The following is a 26,087-nucleotide window of genomic DNA, read 5'->3' on the forward strand; positions in this document are numbered from 1 at the left end:
TCCACTTGAAATCTGGGATTTCCCCTCTATCATCCCAGTCCTCCTAGTGACATTGTCTATTGGGGTGTAGGGGAATGAGTAACCTGATTCACAATCCTCCTCACTTACTCCTCTGGCCCCAGGTTTCAGAAGGAATTTCATTTTTAGATAAATCATTCTCAATGGATAGATATAACTTCTCCTCTTTAGCTCTGTTTCCTGGAGTTTTATTTTCTTCATTTTTTTTGATATGGGGGGAAAAGAGGAAGTTTGGGAATGAAGAGAGTAGGGCTAGGTTCTTTTCCAGTAAAACACCTGAGCTTATTCACTGGGTGTGTCTGACTGCTTATGCAGGATTTTTCTGAACTTGTGTCAGGTTTCACAATCAGCTCACTTTTTTATTTTATTTTTTTTTACAGGGAGAAGCAGTCCTGAAATATACTGAACTCTGTTCTCTTTCTCTTTTGTCTTTATTAAGTTCTACCCTTCCACCTGTAAGTACAAAGAATTCAGAAGGGAGAGGAACAGAAGAAACTCTATGAGAGAGAGAGAGAGAGAGAGAGAGAGAGAGAGAGAGAGAGAGAGAGAGAGAGAGAGAGAGAGAGAGAGAGAGAGAGAGAGAGAGAACAGAAGATAGATGTCTGCCAGGAAAACTTTGACATTTAGACCTGCTCTATAGGAGAACTCTGCCAGACAGTCAGAAACACTGTCCATCTCTGGGAGCCTCAAAAAAGAGAATCCTCTTGGATGAAACCAGAATATCTTTAGCCAACTTCTATCAACAATACTCAGGTATTGTGATGTTTGAATGTCTTCTATTTCAGTGAGTCTCATCCTATCTCTGAAGCTGAAATCTGACATTCAGCAAAACATACCATTTACTTCTATGAAATGTTTCTGTGAACTTTTTAATAATTCTGAGATAATTTATGCTCATTTCTTCTATACCCTGGTCATTTCCTGGCAGGGCTGATAGAATTGGAGGCTGCAATTATCCATTCTGCCTTTCTTCCTGACCCCAAGTTATAATATTCTTGGCATTCCTTTATCATTTCACATTTCTTTCTTTTCTGTTCTTTCTTAACTGCACTGAGTAAATGACTCTTCAGAGATTCCTTTCCAAAGGAGAAGTGCTTATCATAAACCACAAAGCTCCTATGGTACTCTTTTCTTTAGAGTGATGGATCTTGTATTTTTCTTTTTAGTTCATGAATCCTAATGGCAGAGTAGAAGAGCTTCTGCAAACTAGTTTCCCTCTTTTTCTAAAGATGAGCTCCAAATATGTTTGCTTAAATGATTGTGCTGAATTTGTGGGTTAGGGGATTGAAGGGATGGTATATTTATTGAAAAATGTATCAAAAATAAATTATGAATTCATTCCAGAAACAGGATAGATTCTAAAATCTCAAGAGACCCCAGGACATATTTAGTCTATCTTCCTACATAAAATAGAAATACCTTTACAACAGTGGTTATAGGTAGACATTAAACTTTTGTTAGAACAGCTGGCATGGCATGGTAGATGGCATAATAAAGTGTGTCCAGATTAAAGAAAGTGAGAGTTCTGCCCTTTTGACACCACATCTAGAATATTATGTTCAGGGAAACTCAGATTCTAGTCCTGGCTCTGTTACTAATTGTCTGATTGATTTTGAAGAAGTAATTTAGTTTCTATAACCTTAAATTTCCTAATCAGTAAAATGAGGGGTTTAGATTAGTTCTCTGAAATCCTTTTTATTTTAACTCCACTATTGTAAGACTTTTGGTGATGGAGGACTCACTATGTGACAAGGTAGCTCATTTTATTTTGGATAGCTCTAATTGATATGAAACTATTTTTGGAGTGTGTGTGTGTGTGTGTGTGTGTGTGTGAAATTTTCCTTTGAGAATTATGAAAAAGGAGGCAGCGAGGTAGAGCAGTGGATAGAGCATCAACCCTGGAGACAGGAGGACCTGAGCTCAGATCTGACCTCAGACAATAATTACCTAGCTGTGTGACCTTGGCCAAGTCACTTAACCCCATTGCCTTGCAAAAAATTAAAAAAATAAAAGAGAATTATGAAAAATGTTTTGATACTTATTTCATAGAATAACTCTTCAGGTATATGAAGACAATTACTGTCTCCACTAAGTGTTGCCCACTCAATTGGAAGAGAAAGAGAAGAGAATAAGCATTTGTATAGTATATATGATGTGATAAATGGTTTTTAAAAATAAATATATTTTATAACTTAAAAAACCAAACATTACTCATTTCATCCTCATAACCCTGACAATAACTCCAATCTACTCCATGTAGTTGAAGATGTTTGGGGTTATGCAGATTTTATGTTTGATCACTTCAGATCTGTCCCCACAATGACATGTCACTCTGTCTTGTCTTTAAATGAGAATTTAATGACTGAACTCAGTGATCTGAGAGATTTATCCAAAACCCCTCAGATCCTGAGTACAATCCACTTTCTTCAGTTGTCTTATGGTAAACACTAAGGGACAGGCCAAGTCCCCAGGTGTAGACGCCAAAACATGATGACTGATAGTGAAGATCTCACTTTAACCCTTCACCCTTCAGGGGAAATTGAGACAGACAGAAGTTAAATAACTTTCCCCAGGTCACACAGCTGATAGTTGGATTTAAATGTAGATCTTTTCAACTAGGGGCAGCTAGGTGGCTTAGTGGATAGAATGCCAGGATGAATCAGGAAGATTATCCTTCATACCAGCTGTGTACCCCTCTGCAAGTCACTTAACCCTGTTTGCCTCAGTTTCCTCATCTGTCAAATGAGCTGGAGATGGAAATGGCAAACCACTCTAGCATCTTTGCCAAGAAAATCCCAGAGTCACGAAGAGTCAGACATAATTGAAAAATGACTGAATCACGAAGAATAACTTTCCAAGTTCAGGACTAGGGTTCTATTGCCTGGGTTACCAACTGTTTCTAACTTGTTTGATTCTTATATCAGTGCTTCAAGGATCTGAATAATATAACCTCTTTATCTGTGCATTTCAGTTCCTACATAGTTTAGTTAGAAGTTTTCTAGAGCTAAATGCATCCAAAAAAGGTCATAATTCTAAGTCACATCTGCCTCTATATAATTTAATTAGGATGCATTTGAAATCTTTCTAGCTTGGTAAGATTTTTCAGAGGTTGAAGTTTACTATAATTGTCCTTGAGAATCTAGCATCACCTTCATGCCATCTAGTCATCTTGGAGGCACAGTGGGTAAGAGCACTGGACTTGGAATTTGGAAGACCTGAGTTCAAATTCAGACCCAGATACTATGTAATCCTGAGCAAGTCACTTCCCCTCTGTCTACCTCAGTTTTCTCACCAGTAAAATGAAAACAGTAATAGCTCTTCCCTCCCAGAGTAGTTTTGAGACTAAAAAGAGATAGTTGTAAAACATTTTGTCAAACATAAATGGCTTTATAAATCCTAGCTTTTATTTTTAATTTTTTATTAAAGATTTTATTTATTTTGAGTTTTACAATTTTCCCCCAATCTTACTTCCCTCCCCCCAACCCCCACAGAAATCAATTTGTCAGTTTTTACTTTGTTTCCATGCTGTACATTGATCCAAATTGAGTGTGATGAGAGAGAAATCATATCCTTAAGGAAGAAACAAAAAGTATAAGAGATAACAAGATCAGACAATAAAATAGCAGTTTTTTTTCTAAATTAAAGGGACTAGTCCCTGAACTTTGTTCAAACTGCACAGTTTTTTATCTGGATATAGATGGTATTCTCCTTTGCAGACAGCCCCAAATTGTCCCTGATTGTTGCACTGATGGAACGAGCAAGTCCACCAAGGTTGATCATCACCCCCATGTTGCTGTTAGGGTGTACAGTGTTTTTCTGGTTCTGCTCATCTAGCTTATCAGTTCATGCAAATCCCTCCAGGCTTCCCTGAATTCCCATCCCTCCTGGTTTCTAATAGAACAATAGTGTTCCATGACATGCATATACCATAGTTTGCTAAGCCATTCTCCAGTTGAAGGAAATTTACTTGATTTCTAATTCTTTGCCACCACAAACAGAGCTGCTATTAATATTTTTGTACAAGTGATGTTTTTGCCCTTTTTCATGATCTCTTCAGGGTATAGATCCAGTAGTGGTATTGCTGGATCAAAGGGTATGCACATTTTTGTTGCCCTTTGGGCATAGTTCCAAATTTCTCTCCAGAAAGGTTGGATGAGTTCACAGCTCCACCAACAGTGTAATAGTGTCCCAGATTTCCCACAACCCTTCCAACAATGATCATTATCCTTTCTGGTCATATTGGCCAGTCTGAGAGATGTGAGGTGGTACCTCAGAGAAGCTTTAATTTGCATTTCTCTAATAAGCAATGATTTAGAGAAATTTTTCATATGAATATGGATTGCTTTGATCTCCTCATATGTAAATTGCCTTTGCATATCCTTTGACCATTTGTCAACTGGGGAATGGCTTTTTTTTAAATATGACTCAGTTCTCTGTATATTTTAGAAATGAGTCCTTTGTCAGAATCATTAGTTGTAAAGATTGTTTCCCAGTTTACTACATTTCTTTTGATCTTGGTTACAGTGGTTTTGTCTGTGCAAAAGCTTTTTAATTTAATGTAATTGAAATCATCTAGTTTGTTTTTGGTGATGTTCTCCATCTCTTCCTTAGTCATAAACTGCTCCTCTTTCCATAGATCTGACAGGTAAACTAGTCCTTGATTTTCTAATTTGCTTGTAGTATTGTTTTTTATGTCTAAATCCTGTATCCATTTGGATCTTATCTTGGTAAAGGGCCTAGCTTTTATTATTAACATTATCATTAATTGGAAAGGGAGTAGTAATAGGAGTCACTGGAGTATATATATATATATATATATATATATATGTAGAGAGAGAGAGAGAGAGAGAGAGAGAGAGAGAGAGAGAGAGAGAGAGAGAGAGAGTAATAAGTGGGCTCTCCTACAATAGTATTCTCCAAGGTCAATGACCACTGGTTGGGTGCTGAGACTGGTGGATCACTTGAACTAAATTCTTGAAGCAGGCAAGTCAATCAAGTGTGCATACTATCTTGACAGATAGTGTCTGTCAGCAATATGGTGAGACCATGATGTCAGGGAACTTGACTGCCTAAGAAGGGGTGAACCAGCCTTGGGAGATTCATTTGACAAAAAGAGAAGAGCAACGAAGAGAAAGATAACAGTATCTTGTGCAAGAAGGACCTTGCTAAATGCTTGCTTGTTGAATTCAACTTGGTGGTGTAGAAGGTATTCCCAGATTGAGAGGTCTGACCAGATGCCATCTGAAGCTTTCCCAGTGGCCAGGATGGGAGAGTTTTAGATACCTCAATATTCCTTTCAGTTTTAAGATCCTATTATTGGGAGGTTTCCAAGGTTCAATTCAATTCAATTCAATTGAAGAAGGATTGATTAAGTACCTACTCTTTAGCAAGCATTGTGCTCCATGTTGGGTTGGAGACATGTCTCCTCCCCTCAGACTGGGAATTTTTTGAAGTCCCTCAAGGTTGCTTGAAGCAGATCCATACTTTAATAGTGAATGTTTTATGTCTCTCTCAAGGCAATTGTCTCTGGTTTGTCTCCTCAGGACCCTTTCTGGGTACCTTGAAGATGTTTGTGCAGTTTCTTTTTTTCTCCATTCTGGGTCTTGGACATTGTGGTGAGTATTCTTTTCATATTGTCTTAATTGTTTCATATGTGTTAATCTTTTCCCTCAGGTTAAACTACAATTTCTTTGAGGATAGAGTCTTTGTCTTCTGTTTCTCTTATTTCCCAATCAGTGTTTAAGGTAGTCCTATGCACAATAAACTTGTCAATGGATATGATTATTCATTATTATTTTTGGTGCCTTCAGATTCGCAAAATGCTTGTCTAAAGAAATGGGTGGAAGTTATTATAAGAAGGCAAATTTCAGCTCAGTGTAAGGAATCACTTCCTAACAATTCGAACCATCCACAAGTAGAATGAACTTCTTTGAGAAGTTGTGAGTTTACCCTTTTTTGGAGGCCTTCAGGTGGAGATTGGATATCTTCCTGCCAGACTTATTGGAGGGGGAATTCTTGTTCATGATCACTAACATTTATAAAGCAATCATTCTTTGCTAGGCACAATGCTAAGTATGATCTCATTTGCTCTTTACAACCACTCTGGGACAGAAGTAATATTATTATTATTTCCATTCTATAGTTAAGGAAACCAAAGCAAACTTAGGTGAAGTAACTTGCTCAGGGTCACACAGCTAGGACATATCTAAGGCCTTATTTGGTTTCAAGATCTTGCGAACTCCAAGCCCAGCACACTATCACCTAGCTACACATTGTTATTGCTCAATTGTGAGTCAGACTAACCATCACTGAAATCCATTCCAACTTTGATTCTTCTGGGTAAAAGGAGGTGGCTTGTTGCTTCCCCACTTCCTGATTTGAGAAGAGAGGGTATCAAAATACAAATTAATTTTTTTTGGATATGGACAATACGATAATTTATTTTGCGTGACTATGCATTTTTATAACAAGGTTTTTGTTTTTCTTTTTTCCTCATGACAGGGATTTTCATTGGTTGAAAAAAATTTAATAAAAAATAAACAAAACAGTTCAACTAGATGGACTCCATGGACTCTTTAACATTCTAAGGTCCAAAATTAGAAACCAAAATGTTGCTGGCAAATTAAGAGGGGGAAGAAAAACTGGATCTTTGGAAAGTGTCGAGGATTTCTAATTTCAGACAAGGTGGGGCCAGAGAATTATTTTTTTTTCCTCCAATCTGGTTAGACTTTCTAAAGGAGGATGAAGATAATATTAAGCAGCAGTCAATCAATAAACATTTATTAAATGCCAATCACTGTGCCAATCACTGAGTGGGGGGGGGGATACACAAAGGGTCAAAAGACAGCCCTTGCCCTCAAGGAGCTAATGGGCTAATGGAGAGAATAATCAAATAGACATGTATAAACTAACTATATTTTGGGAGGTTATTAAGGAGTTATTAAGAGAGGGAAGATCCTAGAATTAAGCATGCCTAGGGAAACTTCTTGCAGAAACTGAGATTTTAGCTGGGATTTAAAGGAACCTAGGGAAGATGAGGAGGGAAAGCAGGAAGAACTTGTGGTGGCCAGTGTCTGAGGCTTTAACTAGCTTGAGGATGTATATACCTTCAAGAACTTCCTCTTAAGGTTTAAAAGGAGTCCCAGATAAGCAGGTCAATGTTAGAATTACCCAGTGAGATCTGAATTAAAAAAAAATAAATTGTACATGAAGGAGATTCATACTATCATAAGCTTTTTCTTTTCTTGGGTGGGGAAATGTTCATATTTGTCATTGTTTTTCAATAATAGAAGGAAAAATTAAAACAAACATGAGAACCGTTTAAGAAGCACTGAAGACCCAATGATGAGAAAGTACATTCTCTTGCAGATGACATTCCCAACCTCCTTTCTCTAAAGGAAAGCTAGACAGACTCCATAGCAAATGATTTCCAAAATTTCATCCAAAAATATCACTTTCCTCATTGAAAATATCAAGAAGCCTTATGGAGAGGGTGATATTCTAACCTGGTTGGGTTGATTCAGTTGGTCTTGGTTTTTTCTGTTGGTTCAGGGGAGGAGTAGAGGGGGACCAGTAAGCAACATGGATCTGTGTAAAGTTTTAGGATGAATACTTTCTTAGCTGTGATAGTAGTTGGGGGTGGGGAAATGGGAAAGAGTCCAAAAGAGGTGTTAGTCTTCCAATGGTCCTGATGGTGTTGGGTATTGGTACAGGAGATGGAAAGAGGAAAAGCTCTAGAGAAAGCAGATGGGGCTTATAGTTTTAGGGAACCTGGAGTTTAAAGGAGAACACCTTCATGAAGTCTTGAGTTGGATGGGGGAAGACATAGTGGCTGTCCTTTAGCCGTCAAACTTGCAAAGAACATTTGAAGTCCTTGCTTACAGGTTGCTCCGGGATTGATAAGGGAGACATAGAACTAATCTTCAGGGAGCTGCCAGTCAGATGGACAGTTAGACTCCACATCTGGGATGTAGAAAGACAGGAAAAACAAGAGCAAATGAATGTAGTACAAAATTAGTAGACAAGAAAGTGAAGATGAAGACAAATATGATTTGGAATCATATATAGGCCTGGATGAATCAAAATAATTACAAATGACAGAGAAATAATAAAGAGGGGAAGTGTAGATGTTATGGGAAAGGGTAATATTTTTGTGCCTCTTTTAAACATTAGGGCAGAGAGGAACCCTTGATTTCTTTTTGGAGGCAACAAGGGTTAAGTGAATTGCCCAGGCTTACACAGCTAGTGTCTAAGGTTGGATTTGTACTCAAGTCCTCCAGAACTAGAGTCTTATCCACTGCACCACCTACCTGCCCCAGAAACCCTTGGTTTCAAAGCCTCAGCCCAGTCAGGATGCACAGAGGGAAGTATCTTTGTGAGAAACACAAAGAAGAAACCATCGAGTGAAGTCTCTGTGGGCTTTCCCCTTCAGGTTCTTTCCAGATGATCTCTCGATCAGAATGGGGAGCAGGGCCTTGTGGCTGCAGTGTTCAATTAAGAAATCCTGTCCCATATCTCATCATCCACCATATCCCTGGGCACGAGTGTCATGAGAAGGAGACCTGCAAGCAGATGGTGAAGGGCCTGCAAGAGCTTCACGTCAACACTAATGGCTGGTGTGATGTGGCTTACAAGTAAGAAGTGGCTGTGGCCTCCATGCTGGCCAACAAGACCTGACTCAGGTGGCCTGGGTTCTTCATTCCATTGTTGTGGTTGAGTTGTGGATGACTCTTCATGACTCCATTTGGGGTTTTTTTGGCAAAGGTCCTGGAGTGGTTTGCCATTTCCTTCTCCAGTTCATTTTATAGATGAGGAAGCTGAAGCAAGCAGGGCTAAGAGACATAGAACTATGTCTCCCTGTGTGTCCCTAAGGGACACACAGATACGTGTCTGATTTGAATTCACAAAGATGAGTCTTTTTGACTCCGGGTCTGACACTCTATCCACTGAACCACCAATTCCTTGGTTGTCCCTATTTAATCAATTAAGTGACTCAATGAATAGTGGACTTAGACTCTGGAAGATCTGAGTTTAAATCCCTTACTCAGATGTATAAGCTGGGTGATCTTGGGTACTTAATTCACTCAAACTTAGTTTAATTATTTTGTTAAAGGGGATTATAATAACACTCACTTCATAGGGTTCTTGTGAGAATCAGATGAGATAACATAAAAAAGACACTTTACAAACCTAAAAGCATTATGTGAATGTTAGTTGTTATTTCTTTCATCATCATCATCATCATCATCATTTTCAGGAAACTTTTATAGAAGGTCTTCATTCATGACATTAAATTGGGTTGGATCAATTACCAAGTGGCTCCTATTTTTACTGATGTGGACAAAATTTAATCCACTGGATAATAATACTAATAATATTGTGCATATGCATGTGAAAGGCAGTGTGGTAATAGTGGATAGATAGAGAGCTGGCCTCTCAGTCAGGAAGATCTGGATTCCAGTCATGTCTGCATACTGGCAGTGTGATTGTAAGCAAATCTTTTAACCCATCAAGTTACCCAGGTAACTTGCTAGTTACAGAAAAGGAGAGGAAATCCCCTCCTAAGACCATCTTAGACTCATTTTGCAGTTGAGGAAACTGAGGCAAATAGCACTTAAGTGATTTCCAAGGTTCATATAGTTAAGATATAGCTGAGGCTGTATTTGAACACAGGTCTTTAGGAATACTGGTTCAACATTCTAGTTATTGCTCTTTGGAAAGCATGACCTGACAAAGGAATTTAATAGGAAAAAATGGTGGCCTTACACAGGGGTAGGCAACAGGTAGGGAATGAACATTTATTAAATCCTAATTATCACTGTGCCAAGAGATGAGGAATACAAATTCAAGGAAAAGAAAGATTGTCCCTGCCCTCAAGGAGATTATATCTTAATGAAGTCAGACAATTCAAAAAAAGTGAGCAAAAAAAGAATAAGGTGGGGCAAGAAAGGATGGACCAAAAGAAAGCATAGAGAGTCAGAAGCAGAGCTAGGAGAGGACTGAGAGTTGGCTGGTGTGGGCTCATCCCCCAAATGAAGACGTCAGAGAGAACTCACAAAACAAAGAAGACTAGGTGGGGAGAAATAGTCTGGGATAGGAAGACCCCAGAGTCCTGCAGAGTCCAAAATCAATATCACAAACAAAGGCTTTAATTCAATTAAATGAAGCAAGCATTTATTAGGCACTGTGTTAAATATTATAAATACAAAGAAAAAATGAAACAATCCCATCAAGGAGCTTTCTGGATAGGCAAGGTATGACCACATAGCTGGATGACATTGTCTGGAAAAGGTAGTATTTTTTTTGTAAGGCAAATGGGGTTAAGTGGCTTGCCCAAGGCCACATAGCTAGGTAATTATTAAGTGTCTGAGACCGGATTTGAACCCAGGTACTCCTGACTCCAGGGCCGGTGCTTTATCCACTGTGCCACCTAGCCACCCCTTAAAGGTAGTATTTTTAAATGGACTTCAGGGACCCACTGGGTTACACAGTGGATGGAGTGCCTGTCTGGAGTCATGAAGACCTGAGTTTGAATCTGGTCTTAGAAAATTATTAGATATGTGACCCTAGGCAAGTCACTTAACCCTGCTTGCCTCAGTTTCCTCATTTATAAAATGGGTTAGAGAAAGAAATGGCAAACCATTCTAGTATCTTTACCAAGAAAACCCCAAATGGGGTCATGAATTAAAATGACTGGGCAACATAGATCAATACAAGTCAACAGTATAGGGAGAACTGGAAAGGAGCCTTGAAGAAGGTGGGATTTGAATTGAGACTTAAAGAAACCATAGGAAGTCAGGAGAGGAGAAGCAAGAGAATATTATCTTAATTTTACAGATGAGGAAACTGAGGTCATTGAACTTAAATTACTTGTTTAAGGTCACACATATAATATGCATGTCTTCTGACTTTGATTTGAATTCAGATAGTCTTTATCTAGAACCATTTCTCTTTCCGTTGAATTCTGCCATCTTTTTTGTTATTATTTATCATATGCCGTTAGCAGTATGCTGAAATCTTTTGTTTAATCAAGTTTAACTCTTCCTGATTTCATTTTAGGTTTTCTTGGCAGAGAATCATGGAGTGGTTTGCCATTTCTTTCTTTAGCTCATTTTACAGATGGGGAAACTGAGGCAAGCAGGGTTAAGAGACTGGCCTAGGATCACACTTCTACTAAGTGTCTGAGGTCACATTTGAGCTTGGAAGATTTCCTCCTGACCCTGGCTTGGCACTATGTACCCTATGACACCACCTAGATGTCTATTCTTAAATCTACCACTATTAATTTTCTCTCCAATTCCTTTTCTAAATTAAATTCAGCTCTTCCATTTTATCCATTTGATTATGCTGTCATTAGATATGCAGTAGACCAACACTGGTATGCTCTCATTTTCAATAGTATAGTCTTAAGACAAAATTTTCTTCTCTATATCTTAATGCTTTCTAAACTGAATTTAACTTTGAGAGATTGATTTTATTGAGCTAACTATAAAATAGAAAATTTGTATTGTTTATCTTTAGGCATTATATCACTGATCCTTCTGACTAACTGCTCCTAAATCTCCTCTTCATCCTCATTGTGGCCTCCAGACACTATTATAGCTCTCTCTTCTCCTGGAGTATCATCATCCCAGAGTGTATTTGTGCTGGTCTCATATTCTTCCTTTTATAGTCTTACTTATTTGAATGCTCTACTCTTTCTTATAGCCAGTGCTCATGACTATACACACTGAAATCTTCTATTTCCCATTAATATTTTGCTTTCTCTGCTCATAATGATTTTTTGCGGAAAGTCCCTGGAGGAAGTTGCACAACAATGCTTCCCAGGTCCAGTATAGATTCATGAAGAGGCAGTGAGATAGACCTGCAGTCTGGAAGACCTGATACACCTATTGGCCGAGTGATAGTTATTGATCAAGTCACTTAACTTTTCCGTGCCTCACTTTTCCTCATCTATAAAATGGTGATGATAATAGCACTTGTCTCTTAGGGTTATTGTGAAGATAAAATAATACTATAAAGTGTTTTACCAACCTTAAATCACTCTATAAATGCTAACTATATCATCATGACTATTAAACATCAGACTAAAACTGGAGAAATTGGCCATTGTACCTTTTATATTATGGCTGTTAAGGGCAGCAAGGTGGTGCAGTGGATAGAGCACCAGACCTAGAGTAAGGAGAACTTGAGTTCAAATTTGGCCTAAGATACTCAACACTAGTTTATGACCTGGACAAATCACTTAACCATGACTGCCTCTCACCCAGGGCCATCTCCAGTTGTCCTGATCCATACCTGGCCACTGGACCCAAATGGCTCTGGAGGAGAAAGTGAGGCTGGCGATTTAGTACAATACCCCCTCACTCAAATCCAATTCATTTGCATGTCATGGCATCACCTCTATGATGTTATGATGTTATGATTTTCTTTGAGAATTAAGAACAAGCATTATCATTAATAATATGACACTTAGAAGGAAACACAGTGCTCTAGACATAAAAGTTTTCTCCAGGAAAAATTAGTTTTGTGGGTTGGGGAGTTGGGGTTTGTCCCTTTAGCTGGATTGTACCTTTGACCTTTAAACATTGGATTTCTTTACATTCTGACAGTTTCCTAGTTGGTGATGATGGCAATGTGTATGAAGGTGTAGGCTGGGCCATCGAAGGCACTCACACTGTGGGTTACAACAGCAAGTCACTGGGGTTTGCTTTTGTGGGCAGTGAAGCAGGTAATGGTCAACCCAGCCCCATTCTAACTTTTCAATATTGGAGGTCCTTCAGGGATAATTTGTAAGGAAAGGGAGCAAAGACATCAAGGTTTGTCTGGGAAATTTAAACTTTACAACCTAATTAATTCAGGTTTTTAAAAAAATTTTTTGTGGGGGGAAGAATTCAAGTCAGATTTACCTAGTTAGATACTGTGACTTCCCTTTATTTTGTCCAAGAAGAGACAAGGTAGGCAATATGCTTTATTCTGTTTATTTCAGAAATAATGCAACTTAAATAAAAACTCAGTGATCATCTTTATCATAGACTTAACAATCTGCATATCCCCCAAATGTTTCTTTTTTTTTCTTTATGGAACAAATGATTTGTTTTGAAAGTGTTACAAGAATCATCTAGGAAATCAAATCTCAATAAACATTTATATGTCTGTGCTCTCTCTATCTCATCTCTATCTCTGTCTCTTTCCCTTTTCCCATTTTACAGATAATGAAACTGATTTTTGAAATATGAAGTGATGTATTTAAGGTCACACAGCAGTAAGTGGCAAGGCCACAGTTTAAACCCAGAACTTTGGTGCCCATTTCAAGCCCATTGCTCTTTTTGTCATTTCATGCTGCTATTCTTTGCTACTTGCCCACTCCTGCTCTCTCAAATCCTCCCTTGAGACTCCTTGGCAATGACTTTGAGTCCTGGTCTGGTGACCTATTGAGTCCTAGTCTGGTGACCTGCTCATTCCTTACCATGTCTTCTGAACTTTCACACAAACTATCTTCCTTGTCAAATCATCTCCTTTGCTTCATCCTTTCTTCCCTGTGGATCCTTTCCTTTTTGAATTCCATCCATTTTTGCTCCCTTGAATCTCTGCCTTTGTCCTCATCAATGATGTAGCACCTTTTAATGATTCCTAGATGGAGTTATGGAGCTCAGGGTGGAGCTGAGCTGGAGGTGGGGGGTTGGCATTTGAATTAAACTAGTAGATTAATATTCTGGTTTATGATTTCTTGTCAGGTAGTTCTCCAAGTGCTGCTGCCTTGGCTGCGGTTGAGAATTTGATCTCTTTTGCTGTCTCCAGAGGTTACCTCTCATCTAAGTACATCCAACCACTATTTGTTCAGAGTGAGTCCTGTCTGGTCTCCCCTAAGAACAAGGTGTCCAAGAATGGTAAGCCCTCGACTTTATCCACTCTTTTTCTTCTTTTTTATTTAAAAAATTTTTAATCGAAATCTTTTGCCTTGCATTTCCCAGTTCATTCCTCCCTTCGTCATTCCCTTTCAATACAATAAATTTAAAATAATTTCATTTTGTTTCATTTCATTTTAGTCCAATTCAATAAGCATTAATTAATTACATAATTGGAAGGCTATATGGTAGCTAGGTGGCTCAGTGGATAGAGCTCTAGGAAAACCTGAACTCAAATCTGACTTTAGACATTTATTAACTGTATGACCTTGGGCAAGTCATTTAACCTCTGCCTTATTCACTGAAGAAGGAAATGACAAATCACTCCAGAATCTTTTCCAAGAAAACCCCATGGATAGTATTGGTGTACTAGACTAACATGACTGAACAGCAAAAACATGATATAATAAAATGGTGCCCAAGGTTTTTTGTTCTGCAAACTTTTTTTTAAAGAAGAAATTATTATTTTTTATTTTAGGTTTTTTGCAAGGCAAATGGGGTTAAGTGGCTTGCCCAAGGCCACACAGCTAGGTCATTATTAAGTATCTGAGGCCGGATTTGAACCCAGGTACTCCTGACTGCAGGGCCGGTGCTTTATCCACTGTGCCACCTAGCTGCCCCTGCAAACTTTTTTCAATAATATATTATAAAGCATCAAGTTAATTTAATATACTATTTATATTATTTTATATTTATTCATTAAGTATTTAATATAACTAGAGTTATAATAAAATTATGATACTTCAAACATGCACAAAAATAATAACAATAATAACAACAACAATAACACCAGCAACATTTATACCATGCTGACTAACTACTTATATAATGATACACAGTTATGATCTCAGTTGATCCTCACAATAACCCTGAGAAGTAGGCGCTATTATCATCCTTATTTAACAGTTGAGGAAACTGAGGCAAACAAAGGTCAAGTGATTTGTGTGAGATTACACAGCTAGCAAATGTCTGAACTAGTTAAGTGTCTGAAGTTGATTTTTGAACTCAGGTCTCCTGAGTTTCAGATCTGATGCTCTATATAATGTGCCACCTAGTTGTGAATAGGTTCTGTTTATAACATAACCAGGCAATCCTTTACTTTTCAAGGAACCATCAAAGAACCTTTAGCTCAAATCTCTTAGACCATAAGTTTGGAGAATCATGAAATAGGAACCATTGTGAAAAGAGAGTTAGCCTTTAAATCAGATATATCCCGGTTCAAGTTTTGCTTTTGACACATGTTTTTGTGTTCTTGCATGAGTTATTGAAATTCTAAAATGTCTGAGTCGTTAAATTGAGGAGAAAATGCTAAACTATATTAACAGAGGATTTCCTCATCCAGAGATTCACATACAAAGAAAAGATCAAAAGCTCTTTCTTTTCCCATTCTTTATAATTCAAGAACCAATGTGCTAGCCACTGAGGGAAAGACAGATAAGACACCATCTAGTCCCCTTAACTAGCCCTTCCCCTTCAAAGACCTTTTGACTTGTCCCTGTCTAGAGGGCCCTTATTTTTGGGGATTTCTTCAGAAAGAGAGTATGAATGGGAACTATCATAGTTTGGAGGATGGGTAAACCTTCAGGAATGAACCTCATCTAGCTCTGTCCTCTCCAGTCTCTCCTGATGAAAGATATGAATGTCTTTTAAGTGGGATAATAATGATGATGATGATGATTATGATGATGATGATGATGATGAATGTTTCTGTAGCATTTTTCAGGAACTATATTAAGTACTTTTAAATTTTAATCACATTTGATCCTCACATCAATCTGGGGAAGAGGTGCTATTGTTATGAAATTTGAGAAATGAGAAAACCGAGAGGTTAAATAACATGCCCAGAGTCATTTAGTTATCAAGTGTCTGAGGCTAGTAACAGGAATGCAGTTACAGACCTGAAATTTCATCTGGGAATGGAATTCTCATTTTACAAATAGGGATGGAGAGCAGTGGGTCCTAACTGTGTGACCCTGGGCAAGCCACTGTTTGATTAAAGAGTTTTGGTTTAAATTCACTCCTATGAAATGACATGCTCACCAATTTAAATGATTGATAATGAATTTATTAAAGGCACTGAAGCAAAATCATAATAATATACATGGGATAGAACACTTTCTAAAAGCACAGCATAAACATACAAATAGCAACAACAATCCCACTATGATAATTAAGGTAACTATAAGCATAGAAGAGAAAGAGAAAACATCACCAATTGGGGGAACAACAACATCTGAATCAAGAGTGGCTGGGGAGTTCCAGGGTACAGCCTTCAGAGTCCCGACTAGGAAAATATCCCAGGCAAAATGTCCTTTCCATGGGTGAAACTCTGAGGGGCTGGCCAATGTTAGGGACTTTTAAGGGGTCCCGGACAAAGGTGGCACATTGTCAATAGGCTTATATAAACTTTTTTGGCACTTAACCAGGACATGTGAAGAGTACATGCATGACCATGTGAAGAATACATGCATGACCTAGAAGACTCATGACCAAGGTTCTGAAATTAATTAAACATTGAACCTCTGGGCAGGTAGCCAACCCTCCCATGATTCAACCTCCAGGAATGGCTAGTTACTAGAGGGAGTGCCTGGCACATGCAAAGTCAACCAAGTTCATGCAAAGGTGATGGGGGATCTTGGGTGGGGGAACCAGCATATGGTCTTGCCCAGGATCAGAATGGGTATTAACCCTTCAGTTACTTAAGTTTTGATTGTCTCAGTTTCCTTTATTCAAGTTTTCCTGATCCATTTAGGAATCTTTGAGATACTCTGACCAGCAGCCTGGCATTTTAGGAGTAAAAACCAATTTGTTAAATGGCAGTTATGCGGTGGAAAATTGGGCAGTAGAGTGATAAGATTCAGAAGACTCTTTGGAGCCAGATGTTATGGATTTGATTCTTGGCTGATTAGACAATGGCCAACCTCATGATCTTGGCCATTGTGTGACGCTTCACTTGTCTGATACTTGATTTTCCTATGTGTCAAATGGGGACAATGAGAGTTAGAAGACAGATTTGAATAGTGGCTATGCCACTTACTACCTGTGGGACACTGAGCAAGTCACTTAAAATTGGGGAGTTTCAGTTTCCTCAGTCTTCTATAAAATGGATGAGTTAAATTTCATGACCTTAAGCACCCTGTTAGTTTTGAGTCTATGAACTAGAAGCTTTTTTTTGGTGGATTGAGCACTGAGTTTAGAGACAGGAAGACCTGAGTTCAAAGTTGACTTCAGATACTAGCTATGCTACCCTCAGGAAATCCCTTAATCTCTTTTGGCCTCAGTTGACCCATCTGTAAAATGGGAATAATAATAATATTTCAGAGTTGTAGTGAGGATTAAAAATTAAACATATATACACATATAAGTATATATGTGTATATTTTAAAAATCTTAAAGTGCTGTAAATTTTTACAATTATCATGCCCATGAATACTTGTCTTATTGACCTCAAAGGATAATTATAAAAAAAGTGTGCTGACTGATCATACCCTTTGACTCAACAGTATCGATACTAAACCATATCCAAAAGAAATCATAAAAATGGGAAAGTCCCACATGTTTAAAAATATATATATAGTGGCTCTTTTTGTAGTGGCAAAGAATTAGAAATTGAGGGAAGCTCCCTATATTGGGAAATAACTGAACAATGTGAATGTTATGAAGTACTATTGTTCTATAAGAAACTAAGAATGGTTAAATTTTAGAGAAAAATGGAAAGAATTACATGGACTGATGCTGAGCGAAGGGAGCAGAACCATTACAATGTTGTAGATTGATCAGCTATGATGGATGCAGCTTCTCTTAGCAGTTCAAAGATCTGGACAACCCTGGGAATTTTTTATGGACAATACCATTCACATTCAAAAAGAGATAAAACCCAATTAAAAAAAAACAGAATCTGAATAGATACTCTGTTCACTTTTTTAAAACTTCTATTATGTTTTTCTTCCTATCCCCAGGTTTTCTTTCTTTTCCCTCAATTCTAAATCATCATACACAAAATGACTTATATGTAAACTTGCTAAATGTAAATGTACATGTAGAACTTTAAATACACTATTTGCCACTGTGGGGAGGGGGACAGGAAGAGAGGGTAGTAGAAAAATGTGTAACTTATAAATACGCAGGTGGATGCATATTGAAAAACTTTCACAACATGTAATTGGAAAAGTAAAATAAAATATCAAAAAAAGGTTTTTAAAGTCCTAGAGTAAAAATATAAACTGCTATTATCATGAACATAGGTCTAATTTTCCCAATTTCTTTCTCCTTCCTCTTCAGATAGCTTTGACATTGTTCCTCGCTCCTCTTGGGGAGCCCGAAAAACTTATTGTTCTAAGCTGCTTGAGCCAGCCAAGTATGTCATCATTATCCACACTGCAGGCCATAGTTGCAATATGACTGAAGAGTGCAAAACAATAGTTCAAGACATCCAGTCATATCACATTGACATCATGAAATTCTGTGACATAAGCTACAAGTAAGACCCATGAAAAACCCATTTCTACTTTCCTCCATAACTGACCAGGGGGACAATTCATTAACTGATACCTACATAAAACAATGGTTAGGTATGTACTTAGCACCAATCTCTGTGATAGGCACTGGAAAAAAAATAAAATTTAGATGAGATAGAGTCCCTGACCTCATGGAGTTTATAGACTAATGGAGTAAGACGCACATCTAATTATACTGGATAATATTAGGGGCAACAAGGTGGATAGTGGATAAAGTGGATAGGGTACTGGATCTGGAGTCAGAAAGATCTGAGTTCAATTTTGACCTCAGACACTAGCTGCATGACTCTTGGGCAAGTCACTTAACCCAGTTTGTCTCTGTTTTCTCATCTGTAAAATGAGCTGGAAAAGGAAATGGCAAACCACTCCAGTATCTTTGCCAAGAAAACTCCAAATGGGATTGAATACTGATCATCAATAGTCATAAGAATCATAGGACTTTGAGCTAGAAAACATCTTAGTGCTTATTTAATTCAGTTCCATCTAGACCAATCTCCAGGATTTGGATTCACCTTGAACCTGAGTCAGCTCTTCAAATTATTATTATACATTAATCTACTATTGAATAATCTGTATTCAACAGACATTTACATGTTGGATAGAAAACTGGTTTCTGACTCAGGAAGACCTAGGTTCAAGTCCTGCCTTGGACTTGACTAGTGTGGCAAGTCATAGCAGTTATGTGATTCTATACAAATTGTTAAAATTCTACAGTATTCTAAGGCTAAAAAATGTAGAACAGGCACTGATCTGCATCCCAATGAAATCACTCATTGGATTAAAGCATGTTTGCCTTGAAATGTGTATTGGATTTAGAATTTGGAAAAAAATCTTAGAGATTATCTCCAATTACCTCATTTTGTAGATAGATATGAAAGCCCAGAGTGGCTAAGTAATTTACCCAAGGCTACACCCCCTGTTTTCAGATCCATTACTTTCCCCTTCCAGAATTCAAATCTGACTTCAGATACTACGTGACCCTGGGCAAATCACTTAACCCTATTTTCCTCAGTTTGCTCATCTGTAAAAATGAATTGAAGGACATGGCAAAATGCTCCAGTATCTCTGCCAAAGAAAATCCCAAATAAGGTCACAAAGAATCTACCTGATTGAAAATGATTGAAAACAACACTCTTTCCCCTATAATATGGTGTCCTTATTCTTTAATAGATACTTACCTTTTCCACTTTAATAATTTTTGTCTCCTGCTCATCAATCCCTCCCTTCCCCTACACACTCTTTTCTAGCTGAAAATGATTCTGAATTCTAAGTCAAGTTTGGATTGACATAATCTTTAATTAGGATAAAAAACATTTTTTTTTATTTCTTGAAGCTGTTTGCCACAATTCTGAGAGCAATATCCTTTCTATCTCTTCTTTAGTTTCTTGGTAGGTGAGGATGCTAGAGTGTATGAAGGAGTGGGCTGGGACACTGAAGGCGCTCACACTTACGGCTACAATGACATTAGTCTGGGAATTGCTTTCATTGGTTCATTCTCTGGTAAGCAAGGGGCTTGTCTGTAATCAGTGGGTTTGGGGCATTGGAGATGATCAGTGATAGCAGTGCATTCAGGGCAGGCCAGAATTGTAAATTTATTGGGCTGTGAGACACTCTTTTGTAATGAATAAATGAAAGAATGAATGAATGACAAGACATTTGTTAAACCCACACTGTGCTTCAGACAGCAACCTGGAGACAGATTGACTTTCACCTTGCCTTTAGTGTTCACTTTGGTAGCACCTATCCCCCAAATTAGAATTTGGCTTTTCACTCATCTAGGAGGAATTCTCTCAGACTTTTGGGCCTCAATGGCACACATTCCTTCTCAATCCCGCTTTTATAATGCTTCTTTTGTAGTCATTCTTAGGGAGGTTGGAGTCACTATTTCCTTTAAGGAAGGACTTGGGTAGAAGTAGGCACTTTTTTTTTATATCTCCATTGTGTTTCAAAGTAAGATTTCAGAATAACCTAACAGATTCTATTAGTTCTTGGGATTACCACAAGGGATAAAGGGAGGAGAGAGAGGCTGAAAATGGTACCAAAATAGGGCATATTTAAAATAATAACTTGGATTGTTTAAGAGTTTATTTAAAAAAAAACTTTCTGATTGCAGTTCTACCTTCCTGATAGATTCTAGAAGACCTAGGTTAAAATCCTACCTGTGACCAGCTGTGTGACTATGGTCAATCATTTAAGCTTTCTTGGCCTCAGTTTCCCAAATTGTAAATTGGGGATAATAGTACCTGTAGTATAGGATTGATGTGAGGCTTCTTATTATTATGAAACTCCTCAGATCCCATCCCTCTCTTTTTAAGGAGAAACTTTTGTTCTTTCAGTCCCTATTTGGATAAGTTTTATGTGATATCAAAATGAATCAGACTTCCCAGAGCACTTGCCTAGTGGAATAAGGTACAAGAGAGCAATGAAATAGGTAACCTAGGGACTTGACAGGCCTTTAACCTGTGTAACATGCTTCCTCTATATGGCTTATTAGATCTAAGATTTAAGATTGAAAGAGATCTCAGAGACCCTATAGTCTATGGCTCTTATTTTACAGATGAGGAAACTGAGACTTAGACTTTATTCAAGATCACATGATAAGCATCTCTGGGTAAAAATCTGGTCTTCATACTGCAGAATTTTCCGCAATGCTTCCCTGAGCTCCCTATGTTAATATGTATGAGGCTAATGGAGAGATTATTGCTTGTATTCTCAGGTCTAATTCTCCCCAGGGCAACTGCTAGGACAATATGGAAAGCAGATATAACAGTGTTGATAAGAAATCCATCAAACAAATTAGTGAGCATTTGTTTATTAAGAACTTACTATGTGCCAGATACCCTGGGGATAGAAAGAAAATGAAAATCATTCCCTGCCCTCAAGGAGATCATATTCTAAGTGGGGAAATGACATGCAAAAACTATGTATAAGCAAGCTATATAAAAGATAAATTGGAGTTAAAGTTAAAGGAAAAACTCTAGCTTTAAGGAGGATTGGCAAATGTTTCTTGCAGAAGGTTGGATGAAATAAGGGACCCCTAAGAGTTAAATGAGTCATTTTATTGGAGGGTCTTTAGTGCTAAGAGATCTTGGGCCCAAATTTCAGATGCATGTCTAGGTTACTGTGTGTGAACTCTCTATATATGAATTCTTGGTCCATCATGGAGAAAAATGTATGTTCCTTGAGCAGAAGACTGGCAAATTTTAGTTGGTCTGGGTGGTGGTGTTTTTCAGGAATTTCTCCCAATGATGCAACCCTGAAGGTGGCCCAGGACTTGATTCAGTATGCAGTGGACAAAGGCTACTTGATTCCTGACTACCTTCTGGTGGGACACAGTGATGTCGTCAACATACTCTCTCCAGGGAAGGCCCTGTATGATAAAATCAAGACCTGGCCTCATTTCAAACACTGAGTATGTCTAACTTATTCTTTACCTTTTACTACTTCTCCTTGGCCCCAGGGACTTTACCTATCAGCATTTTCAGCCTGGAGTATGGGGTGGGGATGGCAAATCTGATACCAATCTCCGAATCTTTTCTTCTGTGATGAACCTTCACATCAGCTATTCCCCTACCCTGGGACATCCTTGTGGAAAAGTGAGTCACCCCAGGCAGGAAAGGGAGATCCTATTCAGAATCCAATATGAATCTGGGATCCAGTTACAACTTCATTGGAGGAAATGGGTGGAGTGAGGAGGTGGTGTTCTATTATACTTCTACTTATTCTAAAATTTAATCTTTACTCACTGGCAATTCTCAGATCTCATCATGTACAATGCAATGCTCTTTTACTGTTCTACTTCTCATATGGAAATGATTATTTGATTTAGTATTTTACATTCAAAATAAAAAAGATGAACTTGATAAACATTAAAAACATATACAAAGAATAACAGAGAGGACTATATATGAAATCATACATCAGAGACTAATTTTATGAGTAATCCAAAGTTAGAAATCACTCTCAAATTCCCTAATTAGCAAAATATTCATAGCCACAGTGCCCAATAACTAGAATAACTTCCTTGTCTCCATTAGCAGGTAATTTGGTCAATTCCAAAATGGAGTCACTATCTTGACTTAGAGTCCTTGGATTTGAATTTCTCCTAGTCAATTAAAAACTCAAATTCTTGGCTCTTCTCATTACACTTTTAATTACTCTGGATTCCTCCCACCAGCTTCCAAAGTCTTGGTTTGTAGTAACTATGATACAACCAAGTTTTTAAAAAAGACTTTTATTTTAAGGTCCAATTTCCTCCCCTTCCATTCCCTCCTCTACTCTATGAAACCCATTGAGAAGGCAAAAAATAGGATACTGATTGTATGTACAAAGTCATTCAAAGCTTCTTCCCACATTAGCCATGTTGCAAAAAAACAGCAAGAAAAACAAAGCAAAAAAAATGCTTCAGTTTGTCCTTAGAGTTCATCAGTTTTTCCTTAAGGTGGTTAGCCTTTTTCATCATGAGTCCTTTGGAATTATATTGGATCATTTTTTGATCAGAGTAGTTAAGACTTTCACAGCTGATTATTGTTAGAATATTGCAGTTACTGTCTACAATGTTCTCCTAGTCTTGTTTAGTTAACTTTGCATATGACACAGCAATGTTAACAAGATTCTTCATATTAGTATGTCTCCAATCCATGGATCCAACCCCAGATGATCAATCGTGGTTACAATAATGTTTCCTCTTGGACATCAGGGAACTATTACAGTGACCCTGAGAGCCTATGATGTACATAGTAATGACAATAACTGAATTGTACCCATATTGCCTACCTTTCCCCAGCAGTAGAAAAGGTCATTTCTTTATGATCTTTATCACTTCACTGTTCAAATTCTTCTACTTCAAGAAAGTTTCTTTTATCCTCCTGTTTCACTTCCCCTGATTCTCCACATCTTTCCTATGCTCTGATGTTTATGTTGTTTGATCACATCATCTTTGATTACTTCTTTGTCTCTTTCTGCAACCCAGGAAGGGGTATTCCCTCTCTCATCAAAGTGAGATCATTTCAAGCATAAGGTCTATGTCCTCTTTTACACTTCACTCCCCAACTAATTGGAGACTTCTTGAGGGCAGAGACTGTCTTCTTAATTAGAGTGAAACTCTTGGAGGACAGGAGCTATGTTTTTTCCTCCTGGGTCTTCCCATTGGATCCCAGATTCATATTAGATTCTGGATAGGATCTCCCTTCCTGCCTGGGGTGACTCACTTTTCCACAAGGATTTCCCAGGGTAGGGGAATAGCTGATGTGAAGGTTCATCACAGAAGAAAAGATTGGGAGATTGGTATCAGATTTGCCATCCCCATCCCATACTCTAGTACCTTGCTGTTCCTGTGCCCACCATGAACAGAAGATAGTTTCCCACAGAGCCCAAGGAAGGATTCTATTCATAAGGGATACTTAGATCTCATATTGGTTAATGCTGGCAAACCTGACCCTTAACTATTTCCTTGATGCAAAAAGCTAGTAAGTCTTCCTTATTCTTTTATATACAGAAATACATTACACTTTGCATAAGTTTCTCCTGAATAAAAAAAAAGGCACTCACCATTTCAGTGGAGAATAGATATTATGAAAATTATTTATTGAGGAAGTCCCTGGCTAACCATCCTTTTCTTTCTTTATGATCTAGAAGAAAGGGAGCTTCTGGAGAAGGAGAAGGCAGAAGGAGAAAGAAAAGGATCCAACCAGCAATGTGAACATTTAAAGAAGAAACTCTCTCTCTCTCTCTCTCTCTCTCTCTCTCTCTCTCTCTCTCTCTCTCTCTCTCTCTGTCTCTCTGTCTCTCAGAAACACACACACACAAAATTGTTTTTAATACTTTTTAAAAAATATCTGTAGTAACATAATAAAATGATATTAAGAAAAACTCGCAGTGGATAGTGTGTCAGTCCTGGAGACAGGAAGACTTATCTTTCTGAGTTCAAATGTGGTCTCAGACACTAACTGAGTGATCCTGGGCAAGTCATTTAACCCTGTTTGTCTCAGTTTCCTCATCTGTAAAATAAACTGGAAAAGAAAAATGGCAAACTATATATATATATATATATATATGTATACATATACATATACATATACATATACATATACATATACATATATATATATATATATATATATATATATATATATATATATATATATCTTTGCCAAGAAAACCCCAAATGAACAGCAACAATAAAAACTCAATTATGTCTGCAGTATATGATGCTTTTGAAAGTGTTTTTTTCTTGACCTCATTCTACCTCATCCTATACTTCATTTCACCTTGTGGTTTAAGGTGGCAGTAGATTTGTTTTCTTTTTTTCCAAAAAGAATAACTGAAACTCAAAGAGACTCAATGATGCCCTTTGTAATTGTGCTTTGTATTTAATCCTCTTTCCTCAATGAATGGGTGATGGAGCCAGGATGAAAACTGCTATCCAGTCCAGACTTCTTTAAATTAAGCTTCATAGCAAACATTATTCTGTCCAGCAGGGGGTGGTGAGCTACAGATTATCTCATTCTTATCTCAGATCCCAGAACATGGTACCAGAACAGACCCCAGATAAGGAGAGGGAGAACTTCCTGACCGAAGTGATGCCTACTTTCTGTAGGGAGAATTTTTGACACTTTCCCTTTTGTCATACTGAATCACTTGTTCAAAAAGACAGTCTTTTTTCTTGTAATGTAAACTAAGGTAGAGATGTTTTCCAATCAATTCCCAGGCCCTATGGATCACATGCTCTTGCACATCCATGATGGGCTGGGTTGGAACTTCTCTTACCAGTTAGAGGGAGAACTGATTTCAGTGTGAGTATTTACACCTCACAAATCAGCAAACACTCAAAATCAGAGCTTGATTTATTTTTTGTTTGTCTAGTTTTAATAAAATAAGTGATAGAGAAAATAACAATGTAGATGAAACTAAGAAATAAATTGTGGGAACATTTTTTCCCCCCAAGGATCTAGTTAATTTTTTTTACCAGTACTTTGCTGTTTCTGTGCCCACCATGAACAGGAGATAGCTTGACTTGGAGTGCCTGAATTTGAAGCAGTGGGGTTCAGTGGAAAGAGCACTAGAGTGAAGAACTTTGGGTCCTACCATAGTTATATAACTATGACCAAGTCAGGCCATTGTCTTGAACCTCAAGTTTTTACATTGGATTAAAAAATATGATACTTTTCATGCCTCCCTCAAATGTTTGGTATTGGATGAGATCACCTATGTGAAAATTCTTTATAAGCAGGAAGGAAAAAATAAGTATTTACTAAAGCCTATTCTGTGCTAAGCACTTTGTAGATGTTATCTCATTTGTGACTCACAACAACTCTGGAAGGTAGTTGCAATTACTAGTTCCATATTATAGTTGAGGAAACTGAGGCAGACAGGAATTAAATGACTTGTCCAAGATTACACTAAATATAGATTTGAACTCAGGCTTCCCTGATTACTCAGTGCTCTCCACTGTGCCATCAATCTGGGAAGTAATTTAGATCTAAAGCACTATCTAATGGCATGCTTCTTCACAGCTCAGGAGTTGAAGAACTTTCTAGCATCAGGAGGTACATGTAATATCCCAAACTTGTATTTTAGGTGACCCCATTCACCCCATTCACTCTACAACTGTTTGCCATAGATAACCAAACTGTCACTTCTCTCT

General features: G+C 37.8%; 1 protein-coding gene across 2 annotated transcripts; it reads left to right on the forward strand.

Annotated features, from left to right (window-relative positions):
* Nucleotides 1-384: 384 nt before the first annotated feature.
* Nucleotides 385-24,464, forward strand: PGLYRP3 (peptidoglycan recognition protein 3). Of its 2 annotated transcripts, XM_074223478.1 has the most exons (10): nucleotides 385-473; nucleotides 659-771; nucleotides 5,562-5,633; nucleotides 8,450-8,651; nucleotides 12,630-12,748; nucleotides 13,755-13,907; nucleotides 18,207-18,405; nucleotides 19,824-19,942; nucleotides 21,676-21,854; nucleotides 24,077-24,464. In XM_074223478.1, the coding sequence occupies exons 3-9, from the start codon at nucleotides 5,585-5,587 to the stop codon at nucleotides 21,852-21,854; spliced, it is 1,020 nt and encodes a 339-aa protein (XP_074079579.1). In that variant the 5' UTR covers nucleotides 385-473; nucleotides 659-771; nucleotides 5,562-5,584; the 3' UTR covers nucleotides 24,077-24,464. The 2 variants fall into 2 exon arrangements, with proteins under 2 accessions (XP_074079579.1, XP_074079578.1); XM_074223477.1 differs by having other exon boundaries at nucleotides 404-771.
* The last annotated feature ends 1,623 nt before the right edge of the window (nucleotides 24,465-26,087 follow it).

Source organism: Macrotis lagotis, chromosome 2, assembly GCF_037893015.1.
Source record: "Macrotis lagotis isolate mMagLag1 chromosome 2, bilby.v1.9.chrom.fasta, whole genome shotgun sequence".
Taxonomy (NCBI): Eukaryota; Metazoa; Chordata; class Mammalia; order Peramelemorphia; family Peramelidae; genus Macrotis; species Macrotis lagotis.

Bases quoted from the DNA above. Each gene is read 5' to 3' on its own strand.
- PGLYRP3 (XM_074223478.1), top strand. From the start codon at position 5,585: ATGTTTGTGCAGTTTCTTTTTTTCTCCATTCTGGGTCTTGGACATTGT. The intron at 8,652-12,629 runs GTAAGAAGTGGC...ACATTCTGACAG, and splicing joins TGGTGTGATGTGGCTTACAA to TTTCCTAGTTGGTGATGATG. The intron at 13,908-18,206 runs GTAAGCCCTCGA...CTTCCTCTTCAG, and splicing joins GAACAAGGTGTCCAAGAATG to ATAGCTTTGACATTGTTCCT.